A 24,760-nucleotide genomic window follows, 5' to 3' on the forward strand; every position below is an offset into this window, starting at 1 on the left:
TTTTTGCCATGAGCAGGCATTTTTCCCATGCTCACACACCTCCCCATGCCCCTCTGCTCCATCCCTGCCAGCACGGGCAGGAACACTGACGGTGCCCTGCAGCAGTGGGACCAAAAGTTGTTCTTTTTTAGAGTAAACTTCCAAAAGTGGAGCTGACAAGTGTGGGAAGGAGCTCGCAGCCAGCGCAGTGGAGTGGTGAGGGTCCCTATCGGCACTGCCTGCGTGCTGCCTTCTGGACGGGCATCAGAGCAGCCACAGGCAGAACTAATTACATCCCCTCCTAAAATAGTGACACAGGCACGAGCTTCTCCTCTGCTCTCAGTAACACTCGGTGCTGTGAGACTTCCAGCAGCCCTGTTTCGTGGCCAAGGCAGCAGTCGTCTGCCGCTCTTTTAAAACTCTTTAAGTGAAAGTTATGGGGACCTGCCGGCTACAGGCTGTCTAGTTTTAGTGGTAGCTGTTTAATACAGTTGTAAGTTACTGCTGAAGTGGAAGGTATTTTATCATCGTCACTACACGACACAGCTTATCATTTGGCTCTTCCCCAAGTAGGGAAGAGAAGTTTTTATTAAGCCCTGTGGCTGGTCTGCGCTCTGCGTTATCACAGCAGGTCTGGTGGCTCCGCAGGCAACCAGGGCATTGTCAGAGTCCTTTTGTTCCCTTCTGCCTCCCACTCTCCTGGCCATCGATCTGTCCTCGTGTCCTTTGGCTTTACCCATCCTTTAATGCTCCTCCCTTCTGATTTATATTCATTACTGCCCAGTTTCCCCTTTTTACCTTTACGCAGTTATTTTCGCTTCCCCTTTGGGCCGTGCTGGGTTTTTAACCAGCGTGGCCCTTTCTCAATCGTGGGGCTGCGGCTTCTCAGCCCTCATCTCCCCACGAGGTTTTCTCAGCGCATTCATCCCCCCGTACCACACATGATGGGTCATTTAAGAGGCAAGGCTGCTCCCATTTGGGCTGCTCTTAAATCCTCTCTGCAGCTAATTGCTGCCCGTTTGCTCCCCCCGTGTGCCGGCGCTGCTGCTGCTGCTTGGCAGGGTACGAAGCACGTTTGTGTACTTAGCATTTAATTAAAGCCCAGGACATATTGATACGGCATGAGTATCCACGGGACAATAAGCAAGGTAGCAAGGAAGGAAGAATTTAAACTGGCTGCTTTGATTGCAGAGCTGCTTCATGTCTGCTTTCTGTTAGTAGACACCCAGCTGCTGCGGCAATAAGCCAGCGGTAGTTAAAAATGGCCAGGGGAAGGAGCAGGTCCCTCTGTGCTGCGGGAGGAGGATGCTCGGCCTGGGATGATCGTCCTAACCAACTTCCCTCCGTCTGTGCAGGCGTGCTACGGCATCCTGAAGGTCCCCATCGGCAGCTGGCTGTGCCGCACCTGCGCCCTCGGCGTCCAGCCCAAGTGTCTGCTGTGCCCCAAGAGAGGGGGAGCGCTGAAGCCCACTCGCAGCGGGACAAAATGGGTCCACGTTAGCTGTGCCTTATGGATACCTGAAGTAAGTAAGGTGTTTTCCAGCCTCCTCTTGAAAAACCACCGGGCACGGAGCCGTCTGCCAGGTCTGAGCCTGGAATTTCCGTGGGTGATCTGAATTGCAGTCGCAGTTTGGCTCACCGAGCCCTGCCGGGGTCAGAGGCACGCTGCCCGTTGGCCACCAGGCTGTGGGTTTAATTAGCAGCCAAGCTGCATCCCATTAAGGGAGGAGGCTGCGGGGTGCAAGCTGCTGCCCTGCTCGCAGGGAGCACCCGTGCTCCCCAAGGAGAGGTGACGTTGGAACAATTTGTCAGGTGTCGCCTTGTCCTCCGGTGGTGTGAAGTGCAAAGAGGAACAGTGGGGAGGTGAGGACTTACAGCATCCAGAACGGCAGGAAAGAGAAAATACAAGCTCAGATTGGCAGGCGGGTGGGTACAAGAGAGAGGCCAGAGCATCGTGCTGCTCCCCAGTGTCCTCAGAGCCCAGTGCTGAGGGGCCTCAGCACCCAGCCAGGGCTCTGGGGCACCCGTGGGACCGCCAGGTCCCTGGGTAGGATAATGCAGATTGCCTCTGCCTGTCTGAGATACACAGCAACATCAGTTCAGAGGAAACACCAGCATAAATGTTTCCTTTCATTTTCTCCATATTTGTCTTTTTTTTTCTCCCAAATAGCAAGTGACCTGAAAAACAACAGATACAAACCCAGCCCTCGTTCTGACTGCCAGGAGTATCTCCTGGAGCAGATTTGGGATGGTAACAGGTATTGACTCTGTCTTCTCTTTCGTGCCCAGGTTAGCATTGGATGTCCTGAAAAAATGGAACCCATTACGAAGATCTCCCACATCCCAGCAAACAGATGGGCTCTGTCCTGCAGCCTCTGCAAGGAGTGCACCGGGACCTGTATTCAGGTACGTGAATCGGCCCCGAGGAAACCCAGACCCCGCGGCTGTGCCTTCAGTGGCCGCCAGAGATTCACGAGCTGTTGGTGGACGAGATCCAGCCGAGGTGTGTTCCAGCTCTGAGTCCCAGGAACAGACCTAACAGGGAGCGTGAGCCCCGGTCAGACATCAGGTGGTGTTTGCAGTCATTTCACACACTGAGCGCCAGGAATCCAGATGAACTTTCTTTGCATAACACAGCGATGTTGCTGTAGTGACACTAATTACCGGGACTACAGGCGACCTTGGTTCGAAGGCAGGAACTTGCAGTGGAAGGGCTTGGCATAGCTGCCAGGAACCTGCAACACTCAGGAGATTTTAAAGCCCCGGCATTTCCCAAGCCGGTGGGGTTGGATGTGAGGGGGCCATCAGGAAGCCCCAGGTTCAGGCGGCCCCCCCAAGCCTACCAGCTTGCAAAATAGAGCGTTTAGTGCATATTACATTCCCACATGTTCTCCTGTTTGGCCACACCTAAGCAAACCACTGCAGACATCTGATTTCCTGCTCTTCCCCCGGCAGCAGCCTGCTGGCGAGGGGGCGAGGCTTTCGCATGTGAGACTACAGGCAAGGCGCTGCGCACTCGCCTGCGACAAAGCAGGGAAGAGCTTTTGGGGCTATGAAAAGGAGCAGGAGCAGAAGCTCCGGGTCAAAACGCAGCACACGTGGTGAGGGAACACGTGGGGAGCTTTGCTGGGTCACTCAGCAAATTCCCTGCTGCGCCCTGCCCCGGGCAGTCCCTGGGGACCAGACGGGGATCTGCAGCTGTGCGGTGCCGGTGCCTCTGCTTTTGTTGGCAGCCCCGACGTGGAAGCAGTCTTGGCATGCAGAGGGGGCATGGAATAGCCATTAAGCTTTGAAAAATTGGGAGAAAGTTTTGGACGGGTACCAATCCCAGCTAAGCAGCTCCTGCACGGCGCTGGGAGCTGCGCTGCAGGGGTGGGGGCTTGGGGCAGCGAATTTGGGACCAGAGCAGCTGGCTGGTGGCAGGAGGGTGACAGGAGCAGGGCTGCAGGCTCCGCTGTTGATGTGCCTGCCTCAGGTTTCATGCTTTAAAGGGAGCTCTTTAAAAGCAATCCCCCTAGCTCGAAATGAAGCCTCGCAATACTTCTTTAAATCCCCAGCGTTGACTCACTTCTTTTTTGATGGTTCTGGGTGGATCTGCTTATTCACCCTGCCAGATGGAGATACTGTGTCATAGCAGCAACTGCTTTCAAAGAACGGAAGGGCAAGGAGAGGAGGCAAACAGGCTTGGCAGCATCAAGGAGAATTCAGCTTCTCCAAGGCTTCATCCTCGCAGCAGCAGCATCACACGTTAGCGGTGCAGTGCCTGGGACTGAATGGATTTGCATTAAAGGTCACCTGAAACGGAACAGGAGCTTTATTGGCCGGCATGCCAGCAGCTAGCAGTTTGTAAGCCTTCGTGAGGATGTCCCCACTGTCACACCAGTGCTCTCAGGATGGTTTTGCTTCAAGGGAAAAGGGAAAAAAAAAAAAAAAAAAAAAAGCAGGCAGTGCCTTTGTTTGAGGATTTAAGGAGTGCATCAGCGAGCTCACCCGTAGATAAATAAACAGGCTCCATCCCCATCGGAGGCAGAGAGCTCTGTTTTGAGAGCTTATGTTTATGGAGCATAGTTCTGATTAGTGCCTGTTTATACAGGTGTAATCTAACCACCTTTGTCAGCGTTTTAGGTTCGTGACACAGCTCTGAAAGGAGAGGGTTGTTTTCTGGTAGAGCACTTAGCTCTTGGCAGCAGGAGCTGATGCTCCAGGTGCCCGCAGGCAGGGGAAGGTCGGCTGCTGCTCCCAGGACGGGTTTTTCCCAGTGGCCGGGCTTGGCTGACAGACCAAGCAGAGCTTCAGAGGAGCTGTCACTTGGGCAGAGACAAATACAAAGCGTTTCTGCACAGGTACCAAGGTTTTGTGCATCAGGGTATCTGTCCCCATCCAATTTGACCACCAAAGCAAACCCATGAAGGGGTCCCTGCACCTCCCCAAGGCCCTGGCATTGCTGCTTGCACATCGCTGCTTCCCCCGTGTCTTTGTGAACCCGTGGTCACCCGGCACCGCCGTGATCAAGGCAGAGCTGCCTTGTGCTGGGCAGCAGCGATACAGCCCCGAACGTGCACTTCTCCCTTCTCCTCCGAGGGGAAATAATGACTTCATGGTGGTTCTTGTGGTCAGACATCGGGAGGTGCCAAAGAGCGTTCAGTATCCAGCAGGAATTTGCTTGTTTGCATTGCTGAACTGAAACAGAGAGTGCCAGGAGCCGGCTCCTGCGCAGCCCAAGTCCCGACGTGCCCGTGGTGAGGAGGACCCGGCGCCCTCCTCGCTGGGAAAAGCAACGGGCTCCTGCTACAGGAGCTTCCTCCCAGGGCGTTTGCGATGCTGGAGCTGCGTCTCTCAGCTGAAAGGCACCACCGGGATCCAGACCAGCTGCGGTCATTAAAAATCATCTGGTAGTTCTTGTGCGGGTGCAGAAGTGTCATGGCTGATGGCTTGGCCGGGGTTCAGCACGGGTAATTAGTTTTTCCTTCCTAAATTTCCCTTGCCGTTCTGTTGGAGTAGCCACTTCCTTCCACTTCAGCCCCCGGCCTGCTGCACGGCACCGCTGTGAGCTGCTAAAACAGCTGCTGGGCTTCACGGGCAGCAGCGTGCAAATTTCACTGGCAAATAAAACCATCCCGCCACTTCTCCCCGCTCATTTAGGACTCATTAGCAGCCCACATCAAGCTCTGGTGCAGTTTTCGCCATCTCAGGGCTGGGTTTGGGCATGGATTTGCCTCTGCCTGGCCGATGAGCAGCGCGTTTTGAAGGCCTCGAGCGGATGGCACCGCGAGACGAGGTGGCACCATCGATGGCGGAGCAGATTCGGGGCCTGCAGCGGTTCGTGCGCCCGTTTTTGAAGCATTTTGTGGTGCGTGGCAGAGCCCTGCCTGCCCCCTGCGGACACCGGGGCTGTGCTGTGCCCACCGGGGCTGGATGGGGCCCTCGGTTCTCCTGTGGGCTCCTGCGAGGCCCTGGGGTGGCTGCCTCTGACCAGGTGCCTCCCCCCTTTTGCCATCAGCCGAGCTGCCTCGGTATTTTCCATTTGCATTTCGGGCACGGTTTCTGACAACTGCTGCTTGCCATCTGTCGGAGGAGGAATGCAGGCCGGGTGGCGCTTGCTTTGCTTTTATTCCCAAGGTGCTCTGATCCTCGCTGCTGCTGCCGTGGCTCGGGCAGGGCCCGTGGCTGTCCCCAGCTCGGCTCCCCGCAGCTTGGAGGTGCTGTCCCCTTCCTCGGAGGTGTTTATGCACGCAGCAGCACGAAGGGATCTCCCCGATGATTTAGAGCACCCCTAGCTAAAAGCCAGCACGTGATATATGGGCTCTGAAAGCCCTCGGTGCCTTCACAAGCAGCTCCAGGCTGGAGTTAGGAGCGAACGGGGCGTGTTTAAATAGGGAGAGGGGTTAATAAACCACCTGCATTTCGTGCCTGCGTGGCTGGACACGGCTGGAGCAGGCGGTGCTTGCAGGACAGTCCCAGGGATGCTGAGCCCCATCCCTGCCTCCAGAGCCCGGGGGATTTGGTGCCCAGCACCCGGGGCTGTGCTGGTGCCGCTCAGGGGCTGGCCCCGCTCTCCCCGCTGCTTTCGGAGGCTTTGGAGCAGGCGGTGGAAGCGGAGGACTCGGACACCGCTTGCCAATGCTTTTCTTGGCCCCGGCAGCGAGCGCGAGGCTCCTGCTTTCATAAGCAGCAGCAGCGGCTTCGTAAACAAAGTTGAGGGAAAATCTCGCAAAGCGGCCGTGTCAAAAGTTCAGGCGCTCGGTGAGGGCGCAGCAGAACGGATTCGGGGCTGCCGGGACCAAACAAAAAGCGGTCAAACTTTTCTCCAGCTACCACCAGCATTTGTTTCTTCTTTTATTTTGGAGAACTGAAGTGCGGTGGAGCCTCGGCGTGCTCGGCCAGGCCAGGGCTGTGCCCTGCTGCCCCGCGAGAGCAATCACCAAAATGTGGTGCCTGCAGCAATCGGCCCCTTAAAATGTCTCTTTATGGCAGTTTAACTGCACGGTAGGAGCTGGAACAGACTGATTTCGGATGGGTTATGGCTGAAATAATTACCTGACACTGAGCCATTAAAAAGCAGTTAATGAACGGAGGGGAACGTGCTGAGGTGGGTAAGGGCACCGCTGGCTGTAGGTTTTTGTCTGTAGGAGACCGGGCTGGGTTCTGCTGTCTGTGGGGTCTGGGTAACTGGAGCATCAGGTAAGTCAGGGAGATTGTCAAAAATGTCATCTGATACAGGTTTGACAACAGTCCTGCCATCCTAAAAGTTAATTTTGTGACCATACAGAGTGTATCTGTGCTGTATATGGTGAACTCCCTCCTTTTCTTTTCCTTTTTTTTTTTTTTTTTTTTTTTAATGGGGCTAATTAGGATCTGTGTAATTTCCAGAAGAAAAAGGCACCGTGCTCCGGGAGCGTCGCCTGCTTCTGACAAAGCACATTCACTAGCACACCTTGACACCCCTGTGCTCATTAAAAATGGCCTTTTGGCTTCGGGTGCCATAAAGGAGCGGAGCAGGTTAAGGGATCGGGTGAAGTACGGGCAGGGATCTCTCAAAATAAATCAGCTGGCAGGCTTTGAGCCGCCCGCTGCCTGGGGCTGCCGACCTGTGTTGGTGGAAGAACTGCTGGAAGCTCCTGTTGGGGTCGGGGGAAAATAACCAGACCCAGAACGGTGCCGCAGGTAGGGTGGGAAGGGGCCCGGTGATGTCTGCTGAGCCCTGGGCTTCTTCTGCTTGGCTTTTTGGTGTCCAGCTTCACGGCTGTGCATGCTCTGGGTGGTACCTCCAGTCTGCCACGAGCAGTAAATGTTTTGGGGCACCCCGCGGGTGCCTGTCCCTCAGCCCTGTCCCTGTCCCCGCAGTGCTCCATGCCCGCCTGCGTCACCGCGTTCCACGTCACCTGCGCCTTCGACCACAACCTCGACATGCGGACTATTTTAGCGGACAACGACGAAGTGAAGTTCAAGTCCTTCTGCCTGGAGCACAGCGCCGGGGCCACCAAACTGCCCGAGGAGGCACGGACAGAGCCCGACCAGGCCCAGCTGGACTTGGAGAAGGTGACGCTGCGGAAGCAGAAGCTCCAGCAGCTGGAGGAGGACTTCTACGAGCTGGTGAAGCCTTCGGAGGTGGCGGAGAACCTGGACCTGAGCGAATCGCTGGTGGATTTCGTCTATCAGTACTGGAAGCTGAAGAGGAAAGCCAACTCCAACAAACCGCTGCTGACACCAAAAACGGATGAGGTGGACAACTTGGCTCAGCAGGAGCAGGACGTTCTCTACCGACGCTTGAAGCTCTTCACGCACCTCAGGCAAGACCTGGAGAGGGTGAGTACAGCTTTCCCCCTAACGCCGTGCCCGTACGCACCGTCAGGGCTGCTCTGATGTGCCCTGGAGCCTATAGACAGGCCGAGCCCCATTCCCTGCTGCCCCAGGCTTGCCCTAACGATTGCTTCCCTTCATCTGGAGCTCTGCTCCTCTCCCCGCTGCTTGTCCCCGGGCTCACCCTTTGAAACGGGATGAAACGGCACAAGCACGGAGCAGCCAGCCCGCTGCTGTGCTCAGCACACACGGATCAGTGCTGCTGAAACCCTGCCACCGGTGAAATCAGCCTGTGGCAGTCGGCTGCCAGATCAAAAGGAGCAATTGTCTGTGGGGTCTGAGCTCGCCCGGTGCCTGTGCAGGGAGAGGAGCATCAATTGGAGGGGCCGGGAGGACGGGGAGGATGCACTGAGCAGGGGCTCAGCGTGCTCTTTGTAGCCTCAGCAAGGACTCAGTGCCCTCAGAGCACAAAACCACCCTCAGATGCTTCCCAGCAGCCAGGCACGGGAGCACAGCACATCTCCACAAAGACAGGAGCACGGTAGGAGCAAACAGCGGGGCCAGCAGGACCGGGCAAACCCTGCCCTGCACGGCCAAAATTGGGGCAGCTCCGCGGGGAGATGCCGGCGGTGGCAGAGCAGTGCTGGGGCTGCAGCATCCTGCTGCAGGGGAGGGAGCAGCAGGGTTTGCAGGGGGAGCAGCAGCAGCACTAAAAGCAGCAGCAGCAGCACCAGAAGCAGCAGCAGCAGTGGCCGGGTGCCGGAGCCACGGGGCTGAGCGCTGCTGGCGGCATCGCGTCCCCTCGCTGCTGGAGGGAGGTCCTGCCGACATGGCTGCGCATGGGGAGGGAGCAGGGACGGGGCAGAGGCGGCCTGGAGAAGAGGAGGAGCGAGAAGGAGGCGAGAAGCAGCAAGGGGAAGAAGCGCAGCGAGCAGTGAGACAGCAGAAAGGAGCCCGGGAGGGGATGGGGGCGCGTGGTGCTTTTGTTAGGGGCAGAGCTGGGGCACTGGGGCCGAGTTCTCTTTCCTCCTCCTCTGCTTAAAACCCAAGCCCTGCCCTGTTCCCCCTTCTGCTACTGCTGGTGGGGTGAATCCGTGCTACCCAGCTGACAAAAAAAAGGGGAGCAGAAGCTACTGAAGGGCTCAGGAGGTTGTTGGGAGCGGGCAGGGGAGGAGGAAAGCAGGGAAACTGCTGCTGCCTGCCCTGAGCTGGGGGACGGGAGGCTGCAGGGCAGGGCTGGGGGCTGCAGGGACAAGGGGGCTGCTGAGGGGCTCAGGATGCTGCAGGGATGAGGGTCTGCAGGGCACTTGCTGCTCTGTGGGAAGCGAACAGGGCAGCGATGCTCCCCCTGCTTTCCCTGAGCCCTCTCCAGGCTGCAGGGGGTTTGTGACACAATTTAACCCACTGGGAAGCTTCGGGGGATGCTCACAGCACGCCCCAGCGGAGCTCCGGCTCATCCCATCCTGACACCATCTCGTCTCCTTTCTCTCTGCCCATTTTTACCTCACCTGAGAGCCTTCAGTTTAAAAGCAGCCAGATTTCAAGCTATCAGTCTCTCCTCTGCAGCAGTATCGACCTTCATCCCTCAACACATCACTGCCGTCGCTCTGCCCATCTGTCCCAGAGTTTTCCAGAGCTGCCTTCAGGCTTCGCAGGGTTATTCCCCATCAGCATCCAGCCTCTGCCCAGCACCTCCCTGGCAGATCTGTTCGCTTGCTTTTCTTCCAAGGGAGGATCCATAGCAGCAGCTTGGAGGAATGCGGGGCGATCGCACTGCCCTCTGCCATCCCTCACCCACCCCTTAACCCCAAACCCCACAAATTAAATCTGTAGGAACTCCCGGTTCCCTGGGAATCCCAGCACAGTCCCTCCAACTTTTCTCTTTGGCCCTCTTTGATTCTTCTGTATTTTTTTAAAGCTTTTTTTTTCTTTTTTTTTCCCAGTAGCTGGTTGTTCAAATGAGCTGTACCAAACGGCTCTATGGTTTCCAGGCTTTCCTACCAGCATCTCAGCTTGGCTTGGGGAAGCAGCGCGGGGTGGTGTTTAGCTGTCTAAGTGTGTGTAAATACCAGCAGTCTCCAAGCAGAGCACAAGTGATGTTTTCTTCCAGGAATATAAAATCGCAGGGAAGCAATACCGCCGAACGCTTTGATCCGCCGGTTGCCAGAGGCAGTTGTTTTCCTCCTAAAGAAATTTCGGTTGGATGTTTTCTTCCATCCAGAACAACAACAAGAAAAAGAGAACGTAGTAAAATATACAGCGTGTAGCTCGCTTCTCGGTATTTACAGCTAGGGGATTGGGGGGAAAACACAAAACAAAACAAAACAAAACGACAAAAGAGCTTTTCTCTCCCTACGTGTGGGTGCTCCGGGTGCTGGGATGGCGCACGCAGGGCACAGCTCTCCCCAAGGGGCCTGCAGGAGGGTGGCCGGAGCCCCAGCTTGTGGAGAAGCCAGCAGCAGAGGGGCAGGGGTCCTGCTGAGCACCCCCTGCACGGGGGACTCGCAGTGCCCACCCCACAGATGGGTGCTGCTTGGGGGCTGGTGCCCCCGGACCTCCTCCTGCCCCCCAAACACTGGCAGGGCTCTGCAGAGAGATTTGATCTCAAATCTGAGAGATTTGCTGCCACAGCTGCTGTGCTTTCTGCCCTCTCCCAAGGCCTTGCCATAACCGGGGAGCCCCGGCAGGAGCTGGTGCAGCCCTGGTGAGGCCGAGATGAGAGGATGGAAACCCCGGGAGGAGAAGCAGCCGCACAGCTTCGGGGCACCTCCTTCGAGCCCTGCCTAAACGAACGCCGTTCCTTGTGTTTCTGTAGGTTCGAAACCTCTGCTACATGGTGACGAGACGGGAGAAAATGAAACACACCATTTGTAAACTCCAGGAGCAGATCTTCCATCTCCAGATGAAGCTCATCGAGAAAGACCTTTACCCAGGTCAGTGCCGCCTGCAGGAGCTTGTTCTCACCGACACCGTCAGTGCCCTCTGATGCCCACACCTCACCCCCATCCCGATCCCCCTCTCCAGGGGCAGCCCTTGGAGGAATCCTGTGGCTAGATGCTGATGCTAAAACAACAGCCTGGGCAGTGTCGTGGGGGTGCTGCCGAGGAGAGCTTTGTTCTGCCCCCTCCTTTTTGAAGTTAAGCTGCTGACGGGATGGTTTTTACCTCCTTAAACCCTGGTGGCCTGTAGTTCTTTCTCCCTGCAGGGTGCATCACACAGACTTCATGCACAGCCTCTGGCACCTCTTTATTTAGGAACCGAAATAAAGTCACTTTCCTTCTGGCCTTTTTTTTTTTCTTTTTGCTTTAACGAGCAGTGCCCGAGCCCGCAGCTCCTCGTCCCTCCTCCTTTTTTTCAGTGGCAGGGCAGGACCCAAGCACCGTGGCTGCAGAACAGTTTTTCCAGAAGCAGCATCTGGCGCTTTGGCAGGCTCTGCCGACGCTTGTTGTGTTTGTGGCTTTGGAGTTGCATTTGAAGCCATCACATGTTTGGGGTTTCTTCAGGAACTGTCTGGGCTGAGTTTTCCTTTACAAAAGTTTCCTTTGACTAAAGTTCTGGAGGCCGAGACGTGTGCGTGTTGAGACGTGTGGGGCTTGGATCCTGTGCAGATCCCTCTCCGTGGCCGGAGCTGGGCGGCGCAGGGGCCCGAGGCGCGCTGTGAGGAGCCCGAATCCCCCGGGGTCGCTGGGTCCCAGCTCACCCACCAGCTCCCACACTGAACCTGCATCACGGGCACAGCCTGGGAATATGGAAAATTGCATTCCTGGCTTTTGTCACTAGCTGGAGAGCCCACATGCTGTGTCCTGAAACCATCCCCTGGCGCACGGGGATGTCTGTGCTGGTTACGTGGAGTTTGTCCTGCCTGGAGGTGACTTTTCAGAGACAGAGCTGTGGTTACGGGGTGGTTCGTGCGGCAGGTTGGTGTGCAGGCTTTGTTTTGTGCGTTTTGATGCGAATGGTATTTTCTTGTAACCCCAAAAGGTTCGCGTTAGCCCACTAGCTGTATGCTCTGAACCGGTTGAGCTGTCCCAGGTTTTTGGTTAAGCCCAGGCCTCCAGGGCAGCCCCTGAAGCATCCCTGGTGCGGGAAGTGCAGGAGCTTGGTCCCTTGGCCCCCAGGGGTTGCTCCTTCCATGGATAAAAGAGCATTTTGGTGATTATTTTCTTTTGGCCCCACTGTGGGGTGGCGCATCCCACCCTCCTGGCACAGGGCAGCACCCGGCACTGCAGACCCTCATCCCTCAGGGTGCTCTCAGCCTCCCCACGTTTCCTAAGCCTTATTCCAGGTGGCGATACTCAGACCTAAAGGTACTGAGCAGCCCGCAGGACCAAACCTCTGGATACCTCACTGCCTGGCTCTGCATCATCACAAAGCTCTCAATGGTTTGAATTCAATGGGGAATGGTCCCTGCAGCAGTCCCTCTGCGCTGCTCCTCACTGGCTTGCCGTGCACACCTGTAATTTCTTGGAGAAAGGGGGAAGTCTGCGTTAGTTTGCCCGGGTGAGGCCAGTTTTCAGCTGCTATTAGTGGTAGTGACTGACCAAAATCTGTTGGGGTTACTCTAGAGGTGGTTTTGGCACAGCTGTTTCTGGAATGGCTCCCACATAAAGCTCCAAACCTGAGGGGTTTATTTTTCCCCACTGATAAATGAGGATTTCAGCAGGAGATTTTTAGTCAAATCAGTGAGAACCGCTCATGTAAAATGAACCCACCGCCCTCTCCCGTGTTTTTCTTGCATGAAGTGGAAAGTAAACACTGGCTTTGAAACATGGCTGCGATTTTGACAGGTTCCTCCTCAGAAAGTAATGGTCGTGCTTCTCTTTAGCCCCATTGTGCTGTCTAAACAAAGTGTTATTTTTATTTTGCAAGCAAAGTGAAAAATGTGCCTGCGTTTCTCCCGTCACTTGGCAGGAAAGGAGCAAACACCAGCTTGGCTTTTGCTTTTCCTTCTGCTGGTGAGCCCTCTGCTCCTGCGGGGCTCTTGGGCTGCAAATCCCCGAGCATCCAGCGCAGGCAGGTGCAGTGCAGGTGCCCTCCCCGGCTCGCCCCGCGCCTTCTTTTCTCCATCAGGACCAGCATCAAATTCGTAAAATCATCGCTCTGTAGTTGCACAGCTTGTGCAGGCTCAAGCTGTTGGCCGGGCTGTGAAAGCCTGCGCGTCTCAGCGCCAGTCCCACCAGCTGCCCAAATTCTGCTTTGAGGGCAGCGTCCTTTCCTCTCCAGAAATTAATAGCTGGACTGCTGGGGGAGAATGGCCCGGCAGAGTAAGTAAAAACCTTCGGAGTATTTCGCTTGGCAATACAAGCTGTACTTTTATAGGGTATGTATTTGTCCTGTTTACCCAAGAGGAATAAATCCAGTAGAAATTCGAGGCCATTTCGGAAATATTGATCTTCAGCTGAACGTCTGCATAGCTGGGAGTTATATTCCTGGCCTTCCGCAGGCAGCAGTGCTCAGCTTTCCTACTGCGTTTAGCTATGTTCAATACAATGCTTAAATTTTATATCTTTGGTTTTTGTATGGTACGAGTGTGAAAGGTAAAATCGTATCAAGGTCTGCCTCGAAATGCTGCCGGTGCCGTTGCTGCCACCCAGCTCCTTGCAGCTCGATCCCTCCCGCAGCAGGCTGGGGTGTACACAGGTGCTCTGTGACACTCAGGGTTGGAGGGTCCTCCTGGAGGCTTTCTGAGCAGGATTTGGGGTTATTCCTTGACTCCTGGAAGGTTTCTGAGCAGGGTTTGGGGTTATTTGGTCCGGGAGGGTGTCTCGGTGTGGTTTCCAGCAAGTCCTCTGCCTCCGGTGGCCCTGCTCCCCTGGTCATGCCAAGTGCACATCCACAGCCCAAGCCTCTTTTTTTTTTTTATGTAGGCTTCAGGATTCACATTTTCTTAACCTGTAAAGATTTTTAACCTGCGTTTGGCCAAAACACAGCCCAGCCTTCATCCCTGCAGGGGTGTGCCGCGGGGAGCTTGCTCGCCGCAGGGTCCCTGGTGCCTCGTCTCACACGGCGTTTTCCTTTTTTCCTAAAAAATGCCAGAACAAACTGGGAAGAAGACAAAGGGTAAGAAAAGTGACCCGAGAAGGAAAGGAAGAGATGGTAGAAAAAATAGTCCCGAGAAGAACGAGAAAAGGAAATCAGTCAACGAAACTGTGTTGGGACAACTGGGTAAGTCTGATTTTATGGGCGCAGGGCTGCCCTTGAGCGGCGTTGAGCGCGGTGCGCAGCAGTCCCAGCCCCTGCCCCGGCCTGTGGCAGGGCTGTAAAACACACCCGAAGGGGCAGGGGTGTAAAACAGCCTCGGGGTTGCACCCGGATTGGGAGAATTGGGAGAAAAGCTGTGGTTGCACTTGCTGGTGATAAAATCAGACTTACCCACTGTGGAGCAGGGCGAATCCCGTGCGTCTCTGTGCCGCCTTCCCAGTGCTGATGGTGACTCGGGCACGGGGCCGTACATGATGCTCGTGTGCACCTCCAGCACCGTCAGCCCCGCTGGATGTGTCCGGGTCAGCCCAGGGGGTGGCTGCGAGGCAGGGATTTCTTGAATTTCTTTGTGGGGCGAGGAGATGTGGCCTGGCCCTGCTGCCCTGCTCCGCTCCTGCGTGCTCCAGCGGGTGCTTCTGCCACCTGTGGCTCTTCCCTACAGCTGCAACCTCACCAGCAGAGGAGGGGGAAAATTTGGGGGACAAATTCTGTCAAAACGGGTGGGGGGCTATGGGGTCTCTGAGAGAAACTGCCCTTCCGTCAGCCTGCTAAACCAGGGAAGGGAGGTGATGCAAAGCTGCCACCGAAGGGCAAACACCTGCCATCAGTCCCCCTGCTGCTGCTCGGTCCTGTGCTGCTGCCAGGCTGGTGCTCACCTTGCATCAAAATCCAGTCGTGTTCTTCCTCCCTCCTCAAAGCCAGCTGTAGTGCGGGGTCCCTGTCACGGGGACCAAACTGCTCGTGCTTACGCAGGTCCGTGCCTTTGGTGTTGCTCCTCGCTCTGCTTATTTGGCACGTCCCAGCCCACAGTGCTCGTTGTTGCTCTCAGACAAAATGACCAGGACGTTTTTCAGCTTTTTCAATCCCAGCCTGCTCCTCCCTTTCAGCTCTCACACCTTTCAGGTGTTTGGAGAGGGATCTCAGAGCTGCATTCCCTCCGCACCCCCTTCGCACACAGATGGGTGACCGATGGGACCTGTCCCTGTGCAGGACCCTCTGCTGGCTCCTCGGGAGGGGACACTGGTGTCTGTCTGTCCTGCTGCCTCTGCACGTCAGCGTGTGGTCCCACCATGCTGGGTTGGGTTCTGGGCAGGGCTTCTCCTCTGCAGAAGGATGCTCTGCTCAGATCCGTGGAGCACAGCAGCGAGCATCACAGGGTCTGTGGTGTGCCCCCAGGGTACGTGGCTGTGTGTGGTGTGACCCCAGTGAGTCTCAAATTAGCCAAACCCCTCCTGGCTCCCCACGTGGCACTTCACGCTTGGCATTTTGAGTTTCTCCAGTGCCAGGGAGTTTGGCTGAGGTCTGTACCTCTCCGGTCGCACAGTCAAAGGGAAGAGCAGCCCTTGCTGATTTCTCAGCCAGTTCTCCACTTTTGTTTTCCCAGGCCTGTCAACTTCCTTCCCCATCGATGGGACCTTCTTCAACAGCTGGCTGGCGCAGTCGGTGCAGATCACTGCCGAGAACATGGCCATGAGCGAGTGGTCCCTGAACAACGCCCACCACGAGGACAGCACCCCCGGCCTCTCCGAGGAGCTCCTGCAGGACGAGGAGACCTTGCTCAGCTTCATGATGGACCACTCCCTGAGGTCCCCGTTCAAGCAGAGCGAGGCTGCGAAGAAGGTGAAAAGCAAAACGAGAACGAACACTAAGAAAAAGCTGCCCAAGAGCGGCCTGAGTGCTGTCTTCAGGAGCCAGCAAGAGGGCTCGGAGAGGTGGACTAACCACGCCAGCGACCTGTCGGATGACGCCGCCAAGCCCTTCGCCCACGACTCCAGACCTGGCAAGTCAGAGAAAGGGGCGGCGAAGCTGCCCACGGACCGCAGGGGATCGGGCGAGACAAAAAAAGCGGCGAAGAAGGGGTCTGTCCCCAAAACGAATGACCCGCAGGTCCCGTCGGGCGCGAGAGGCTGCGTCAGCAAGGAGGAGGCAGCGGCGAATTGCGCTCAGCCCGAGCCCAGCCCCGCGGCTCAAGTGCCTGACCCCGTAGGTAGCCCGAAAACCGTCGTGCGGTTCAAATTACCAAAGGAGAGCCGAGGGACTCGGCGGTCGCAGCCCCCCAAGCCCGACGGTGCCGGCGGGCCCCCCCTGCGCCGTTTCGAGGCCGAGACGGACGGCTACTTCTCCGACGCCGAGATGAGCGACTCGGACGGGGAGCCGCGGGGCGGCAGGGCGCAGCGGGGCCAGCTGGAGGCGGGCGGCGAGGAGATCGTGCGGATGAGCATCCTGGCATCCTAACGCCGCCCGACTCGACCCAGTCAGTCACAACTGCCATGTCCGATTTCCGCCTGGTATCGCAGCGAAAGGGGGATTTTTAATCTGTATATATAGTTGGAAATTCGGCACCGTTGTCTTTTCTCTTCTCTTTATGCCTGAGATACAGCTTCAGCTTCACCAACGTAGATTGCCGTGACAGTAGTTGTCCCTTCCCGGCGCGCCCCGCTCCCGGGGACGCCAGCGCGCGGGCAGGGGTCCGGCGGCACCGGGGGCTGCGGCGGCCCCGGGCTCTGCAGGGGTGAGCGCACATCGGGCATTATTCCAGAGGGGCAGAGAGATCTCCCCTTGGGCCGGATCAGGGGGCGAGGGCAGGGGCCGAGAGCGTGCGCAGAGCTGAGCGGGGAAGGAAATACCCCTGCGCGCGCGCACCGACGAGGGAGGAAAGCGAGTGATGCTAAAATAAATCACGACAAAAGCACAAAAAGCTTGTTGGAGGAAAGCGCTCGGGGTGGGCGAGAGCGACGTTACGTTTCTGTTTTTAGAGAAACCTCGGTCATTGGTTTTTCCCCTCTGCTCTGAAGCCGTCCAGGGGCCGCGGAGCAGGATTTGTCCCTGGAGGGGGCTGGCGGGAGGTGTCCGCCTCTCCCCAGCCCCTCGGGAGCAGCTGTAAATCCCGGGGCTTGCTCGGCCACGCTGAGGTCATTGGAAAAACTGAAGTGATTCACTCAGGTTAATTAATTGATTCTGGTTTAGCAAGCCGAAACGGAGGTGTGGGGAAGGATGGAGGAGAAAAAAATAATAATAAAATCCTTTAAAAATCCCGTGGGGGGAGGGCTGGGATTGCCGCAGCCCCGCGAGGTCGGGCGAAGTTTTTCTGCCAGCGCTGATCTCCGAGGGCTAGCGCGGTCCCACCCTGCTGGGGCTGCACAGCCGAGCCCCCCTGCGCACAGTTCGGCCCCGAGGCTAAACCTACCATCAGCGAGAGGGAACGAGAGTGTTTGCCTTGACCGTTTGGTTTTCCTACGAAACGCTACAATGGAAATGGTGAATTTATTCCTCCCCATCCCCTCTTTTTTTTTTTTTTTTTTTTAATTCCTTAAATCCTGGTTACAAGCTGTTGACTCCTTGTGGGAGGGTGATTCACAGAAGCTGACATTATAAATATTACAATAATTTAATGCATAAAAATGTCCCCAATAAGCCTTAAATGTTGTTTAAAAGCCCATGTTACCTATAAGTCAGGCGAATTTCCATGTTTGCACTTAATTGCACCATTACTTCGGTTTTGGCTTCAAAGGTCACAGTTAAGTCGTGCTACGTGTTTTATTGGAGTGACCCCAGTGTGAGCTCAGGGAACAAAAAAAAAAAGGAATTCACTGAAACTTTTGTTGTTGTTGTTTTTTAAAAATAAAAAAATGTTAAAAAAAAAAAAGACTAAAAAAAAAAAAAAACACACAAACCTGGGACACTTCTGCAACCGGTTAAACCCATCACTTTAAACAGGAAACCTTACAATTGTCAAACAGATCAGTCAAACAATTTTGTGGATGCCAAAGAATACTCTGACAGTCAAGCAGCACAGCCAGAAACCGGAAACTTGTCACTATGGAAAATTGGAAGTTATTTAGCAACCAAGGACTAAAGACACACTCATAACACACTGCTGCGGCATTAGGTTCCAAGCTTGCTCGAAGGGATGCTGCTGCTCCTGAGACCGCATCCTGCCGTTTTGATTTCCAATGCTTTTTGCTCATTTCACTGTGAGCTTTCTTTTGAAACTCTGAGACTCCTCTAATCGACTGTCCTGGTGTTTTAGAGTAGATCATCTTTTATCCGCCTTCAAAAGTCCTTATTATCGGTAAAATTGCAGCAAAGTAAACCAAGTGCAGCCTAGCTAATCCCGGCCGGGGGGGGACGGCAGCGGGTGCCGAGCGCCTGCACCCAGCCCCGGGTAACCCCAGCACTCGAGGAACTGAGACTGGACGTGCCTGGGAGAGCATCTTCCTCGTGGGAACAGCGTCACACGAGCTATTAGCAGGAAAAAAATAAAAATAAAAATAAAAAAATAAATCAGCGGAACAGGAACCACCTTTGTTATAAATTAGCGTAATCCATTGAGGTTGGAAGTGAAAATCTGCTCATTAATTAAGGCTCAGTATGTTCAGATAATGTTAAATACAGTAAATAGGACTTAGTTTATCTTATCAGGCTTGCTAGCTTTAGCTACAGTATCCTAGTATAAGAGTCATAACAATAATCAATATGCTGCCTTTTAATGAATCTTGCTTCCGTGTGCTTCACTCAGTTATGGTTAAAAAAAAAAAAAAGCAATCCACAACTTTCACTGTACACAGCTTCACTCATCGGCTTCCGCACTACCTTGTCTTCTCAGTACAGGAAAGCAAAAAGGGCGAGACCCTAAAGAACAACCAGGCTGGCACCGCCGGGGCTGCGCACCCGCCCCAGTGCCCCAAAATAAAGCGGTTTGCGCAAAATGATCCCAAAAGGGCAGGTGGGATAGTCTGCCATCGGGTCAGGGGGGGAAAGCTGAGTGGGGAGAGCTCGGCAGGAGAAACCTGGGGCAGGAGAGGGGCCGTGGTGAGGGGCTGGGGGACGGGGGGGACCGCAGGGCTGAGCGTCTGGGGGAGACGATGCACAAGGATGATATTTTTGATGATACTGTAAATGTATTTTGAAATGAATAGAAAGAAAGAAAAAAATATAATGGTTTATTTTGTTAGAGAAATGTCTTTTAAGATGTATAAACTGCAGGAATCGACATTTGCACTGTAAGAGCACCCGTCCCCTCGGCGAGGCGGCTCCGAGGGCGATGCTAAAAGCATCAGCACCACGTGCCCGGCCACGGAGAGCAGCCCCTCAGCGACCCAAACCCAGCGCCCCGGGGACGGGGCTGAGGGCAGTCCCTGTCTCACGCACCGACTTTCCCCACAGCCCTTGGGTTTTTGCACCTCTTCCATGGTTTTCGCCGCCCCAGGGCAGGCGGGCGCTGGTTGTTCGGTAGGGAGATGCCCGCGGTTTGCTCCATTCCACACAGACCAGACCCACTCCACATCAGTTACAGGAAACGATATGAATGTCGCAGGAGGAGAAACCCTTCTGTTTTCTTTGTTTCAAAGAACGTGATGTGCCATTTGTTAATATAAAAGAGAAATATTGAAAATATATTGAAAAGAGCAATTTTAAATTATTTTTGGCTTATGTTGCAATATTTATTTTCTTGTATTAGAAATTCCTTTGTAGAGAAAAAATGTATTTTTCATTAATGCAAAAACCTATTTCTCCTTTTTGTACATTTTCCATGTTAGTTAATCCTTAAAGCAATATAATGTTATCAAACTTGTTCTGTGTGAGACTGTATTATGCATGCTATTTGTGTTGCCTTGGACTAGCTCTGTCTGCCATTATTTTCATCCTGTTTAGAGACAGTGTATGCTTTAATACACATTGGGACCATGGCCCATTGCTTATGAAAGAGAAAAAAAAAAAGCAAACAAAAAACAAAAAGAAAACAAAAAACCTTTGCATTCCTCAATGTGTTGGCAAATGCAGTCAATAAAGCAGTGTTTTATGTGTGCCCGCGTGTCGGCGTGGTCTGTAGCGAGCGCGATCAAGCCGGGCAGATCCAGCAGGGTCCGAGGGTGCTGGCTCCGTGCTGCTGCCCCTGTCCTGCACGTTATTGTCCCTGAAACTGAGCGCCCAGGCTGCTGAGGGGAAGGAGGCCAGCTTAACAGGATGCCCTGTGGTCAGTTTATTACCGAAATGGTCAGTTGAAGTGATTGTGGTGCATGGGGACGGCGCTGAAACGTTAAATCCACGGTGGGTCTTCTGGTGGGTGTGGGGAGGAGGAAGAGAAATCTGCCTTTCAACTACCGAGCCCTCATATTTCGCTCCTAAATGAAATGACGAGAGAGGGGTTTATTGTGAGAGCTCTTTATTGCCAAGGCAGGGTTTGATTGCTTTGCTCACGCTGCCCCAGGCTCCCGGTCACCAGCTCCAGCTGCCGGCCGGCCACGGCGCCCACGACGCACACCCGAGGCACCAGCGTGAACCCTGCTCCTGTTCCGGATCCTCCTTCTTTAATAAGTTTTCACCTGCTCTGCACAAGGAGATATTAAAGAGCTCGACTTCATGAAGCGAGGCAGGGGCCAGCCCGCTGCTCCGCTGTGCACGACGGCCCCGCTCTTCGAGAGCCACACGATGGTGCCGGTGGTGGCACGGCACCTTCAGGGCCTCGGGGTGGGTGCTGCAGGCGCTGAGTGGCGGATTGCTGGAATCGTATCGGGACAACTCAGCTCCGTTTCCCTCCCTGGGGACCGGTGTCCGTGTCCCCTTCATCACCAGGAGGGTTTGGAGCTGGAGCAGTGGTGCTGGGTGCCAGCTGAGCCGTGCTGTGGCCCTGCAAGATGCCAAGGAGGGGGTTGCACCAAGCCCTGGGCCACCACCAAAACCCCCAGGCAGATATGATGGAGCTTACGACTCCACAGTTTTCAATTTTATTTATTTATTTATTTATTTATCTATCCTGCATGAACATGACTCATGGAGTTTTAAGGGGCATAAAACCATCACAGGCATTGGCCACCTGCGTTCATTCCCTCCCTCACCTCCCTTAGGCAAATGCCCAGCCTGGGGGCACCACCACCACCCCAGGCACCCAGCGGGACAGGGGCTCCATCCTTCTGCTGCCCAGCCTTACAGGGTTAAGGGGATGTCACCCCAAGCCCTGCTTTCACCATGAACACCCCCATGTGTGCGCCCCTCAGCGCGGCGCCTTCCCCTGCTGCATCCCAGGGCTGCTGCAGCACCCTCACCCCCCCAGGGCTGGGTGCTGCGACCAGTAGGGAGCAAGCCAAGAACCACCTCTGTGTAACCACAAAATAAATGTGAGGCCACCCCCTATATGTTTTGCCTAAAGATTGCAAGTGCCGCAGTAAATACTAACGGGGCAAACATGCCCCAGTGTCAGTAAATCAGCGGCAATGGATGGGAAAGTGAATTAATTTCCCCTCGACTTATCCTGAAAGAATTGCAGCAGGATCGCTTTTTATTGTGTTTGATTAAGTGCTAGTGGCGTAACATAATTTTCCCTAACCATTAAAACCGCTGGTGCTGTACTCCAGCATAAACGCCTCACATGTGACAGGAGCGCGTTTAATATTTACTCTTCCGAAGTTAATACATTTAGGGGAGGCATTTTGTGCTCTAAAAATAGTTTCTTGGTCTTGGATTTCCATGTAGGGCTGTGAAATTATGCGTCTGCTGTGATTGCAACAGATGAATAATAATAACAATAAAAAAAAAAAAAATCTAAAAAAATAAACAAACCTATGACTAAGCCACATAACAAGGGAAAAATCCCATCGCAGCCAAGGAGGACCCTGGCTAAATTTGTTGTTTCAGAAGCTCTCCGTGCCGCTGCGGCAGCTCCCAGAGGTGGCTGACTTCTTGCTCAGCCCAATCCCTGCTCCCCAAACTTGTTCCTTGCTCCTGCAAGGCAAAAACCCCAAATCTCCAGGATGGGGTCGGTTTAAGCACGGCTTCTCTGCGCCCTCACCCACCCGTGGGAGGGAGCGGGGGGCTCCCAGGAGGTGCTCCCGGACCTCAGCCACACAGGGCACAAAGCGAATGGCAACCAAGGCACTGGGGGTTCAGAGGAGGACCCCAGACCCCAGAACGGGGCTCAGGAGCTGCGGCTGCCCTCAGGATGTGTCCCAGGGGGCAGCCGGTGCTGCTGTGCCCCGCGAGTGCCGGGACATCTGGCCCAGCACAGCGACTCCGAGGTGGTCCTGTACAGGAGTCGCTGCTGTGTGTTCAGATGCAATAAAGATTAGAATAACCGGCTGGGCGTGCTTCTATTTTAAGTGGTACTTTATCATGCTCATCCTGAGCTCCAGGAGAAAACGCAGAGGTTAAAATATTGCCGGTGCAGCTCGGGCATCCGCAGCTGTTTGAAATCCTTGGGTCAATAAAGTGGAGTTTTTCCTGGGAGGCAGGCGGGTCAAAAAGTGAAATCTGGAGCGGTAACCCCTGGGAGTGTGATTAGCAGAGGGTGTTGTGCCTGCAGGGATGGCAGTGCCACCAGGGCAGGTCCCCACAGAGCCGTCCCCTGCCCGGGCTGCCAGCCAGCCGGGCGCTCGCCGTGCAGAAAGCAAGGTGCCCGCAGCCCTGCCAGGAATGCTCTGCTAAAAATAGGTGTTTGTTGGAGGGGATACCACAAATAACACTCGTGCTGCGCCCAGGGACGAGCAGGCGGGGGATGAATTCCTGCCCTTAATAAGCCAGTAGGATCAATAAAGCACTTCTGAAAGAGGGAAGTCAGCAAATTCTGCGGCTCCGGCTTCACGATGACGGAGTTTGAGGGATAAGGCAGAGCAGGGAGGATGCTGGGCCCCGTGCCACACATTCCCAGAGACAGCTCAAGCCTGGAAGCAGCCGGGGGGGGGGCTGCTCCTCTCTGGCCCATCGCAGGGTGTGGGGACACAGAGGGACGTGGCTGGGTGCGAGGGGAACCACGGGGAGTGCTGAGCCGGGAGGGCTTTGGTCACTTCTCCAGCCCGAAGCTCGCAGGTGTCTCCCCAGAGCCCTGCAGCTGTAAAGCTGGCTCATATAAATACACCAGCAGGAAGAAGCACTAAAAATAGGCAAGCTCTGGGAGCAGAGGGGGTGGCGAAAGTGGCCGTGCCTCCCTCAGACTGGCAGCAAACGCAGCCCGGCAGCCCACCAGCCGAGCTGGGTGTGATATTTCCCATCCCAATTAATTACCTGGGGGAGACACCCTCAGCTCGGGCGGGACAGAGCTGAAGGGCTGAGAGGGGTTATCATCACCATCCATGAGTGGGTTTGGGTAAACTGACAATCTCTTCGGAGCATTTGGTATTTGCCCAGGTTTGAACTCCGCAGGGACAATTCCCTCGCCCAGGTGGACCAGGTGGAGCCCTGCTACTTCCCAAAACCCTGCCGTGAAGTTAGGTCAGTTTGTCTGTCTCAGGGCCCTCAAAGTTCCTCAAATCGAGCAGGGATGCGAAATGCACAGACACCATACACTGAATTGCTCCCCTGCCTCAGATTTTGTTGTCTTTTGCCTAATATTTAGATGTTGAGCAGCTCCTTCTTTAAGCACACCATCTCGTCTGGGTGATACAAATCTGCAGCTGTGACATTTCAGGGTTATTGCCTTTGCAGCATCTGTAATAACAGAAGGATGAAAAATGTCAACAGGCGTACGGGATTCGCACCAGGCAAATATTCACTGAGCGTTTGGGATTGTTTTACACGGGGAAAAAAAAAAAAAAAAAGATAAGGGATCATTTCCCGTGTGATGAGTACAGCAGTCACAAGGAGAAAAAATAAAAGGTCGGCTCTGGGTGATTTTGATCCCAAACTCCCACCAGGAGGGGATGGCTCATCCGCAGGGAGTATTTTGGGCCCTGCTGCTTTTATGGGCTGTGTAAGAGCTGGCTTATTTCCTGAATGAAACCCAAACCTCAGCCTAACGCTCTGCTTCCTAACGGGGGCACGTCGGGTCTCCTTCAGTGGCCCTGCCCCAGGGGATGCTCCAGCGGGCACAGCCGGGCCCTTGGAGGAACACAACCCCCTGCGCCCTGCTTGGAGCCTCTCAGATCAGGTGTTGGATGATTTCCAGGGCTGAAGCTGGGGTTTTCTGTCTGCTGGAGTACGGCACCATGAGACAGCGGGGCTGGCAGCAGCGAATTCATTCTGCATTTGTGAATTCATCAAGCGTTTTCAGGTTGTGTGTGTGGCGACGGGAGGGCCTCCTCAGATCGGAGAGGAGCGGTGCACTGGGAGGGAGGTTTGTCAGCTGGGTCCTGCGTGGATCTGAGGGGCCCTAAAGCTGGGATGAACAGGCGAGGAATTTGCTGATCGTTGAGCAGCCAGGAAGAGCCAGGAGAAAGCCTGCAGCTATGGGAACATCTCTGATCCAGGAGGATCCCACTGGTGGCTCTGAGTGCCCGTCTCTGAGGGTTTTCCAAGTTCCAGACCCAGTGCAGGGCAGAGCAGGGATGTAAAAGCTGCCATCTGCCCTGGGGGTGCTGTGTCCCCCCCCCAAACATCCCCTGTCCTGATCCTCCAGGACTGGCAGCTCAGGGAGTGCGGGGCTGGGCCCTCGCGAGGAGGTTTTGCCGTGTGCCCAAGAGCATTCATCCGAAATCTGCCCCAGAAGTGAGAGATGTGGGAAACATTTGCATGCCGTGCCCTTGCACCTTGTGCTCTCATTTCCTCATGAGCCGGAGCTCGCTCTGAACCGAAAGCCGCTGTCCTCGGAGGCCGAGGGTGGTTTTCTATGAGGCATCGTTACCGCAGCTCTGGTGTGACCGCGTGTGGCATTCCCCGTGTCATCGGGCTCAGGACTCGGCCCATATAACCCAAACCTCGGCCTCCTGCCTGCTCCTACGGGGTTGTGGCAAAGCCTTCCCCCTGCTTCGTGCCTCCGTGCCATCCCCAGGTGACACGGGGAGCCAGGATGGTGTCCCGGGGGCACAGCACCAGCAGCAGGGCTGTCCCCACGCTGCCCCCGGGCGCTCCC

At 55.1% G+C, this 24,760-nt stretch overlaps 1 protein-coding gene across 2 annotated transcripts in view; it reads left to right on the top strand.

Annotated features, from left to right (window-relative positions):
* Nucleotides 1-19,789, top strand: part of JADE2 (jade family PHD finger 2) — a 59,158-nt gene extending 39,369 nt beyond the window's left edge. Inside the window, exons 7-12 of one of the 2 annotated variants that reach the window (XM_038186316.2) lie at nt 1,335-1,502; nt 2,269-2,385; nt 7,324-7,785; nt 10,595-10,712; nt 13,816-13,944; nt 15,365-19,789. In XM_038186316.2, the coding sequence (XP_038042244.1) occupies nt 1,335-1,502; nt 2,269-2,385; nt 7,324-7,785; nt 10,595-10,712; nt 13,816-13,944; nt 15,365-16,215 (1,845 nt within the window). In that variant the 3' untranslated portion in view covers nt 16,216-19,789. The remainder of the gene's footprint in view (nt 1-1,334; nt 1,503-2,268; nt 2,386-7,323; nt 7,786-10,594; nt 10,713-13,815; nt 13,945-15,364) is intronic. The other variant, XM_072044638.1, reaches the window with a different exon arrangement.
* The last annotated feature ends 4,971 nt before the right edge of the window (nt 19,790-24,760 follow it).

The sequence above is a fragment of the Anas platyrhynchos genome, chromosome 14, assembly GCF_047663525.1.
Source record: "Anas platyrhynchos isolate ZD024472 breed Pekin duck chromosome 14, IASCAAS_PekinDuck_T2T, whole genome shotgun sequence".
Lineage (NCBI taxonomy): Eukaryota > Metazoa > Chordata > Aves > Anseriformes > Anatidae > Anas > Anas platyrhynchos.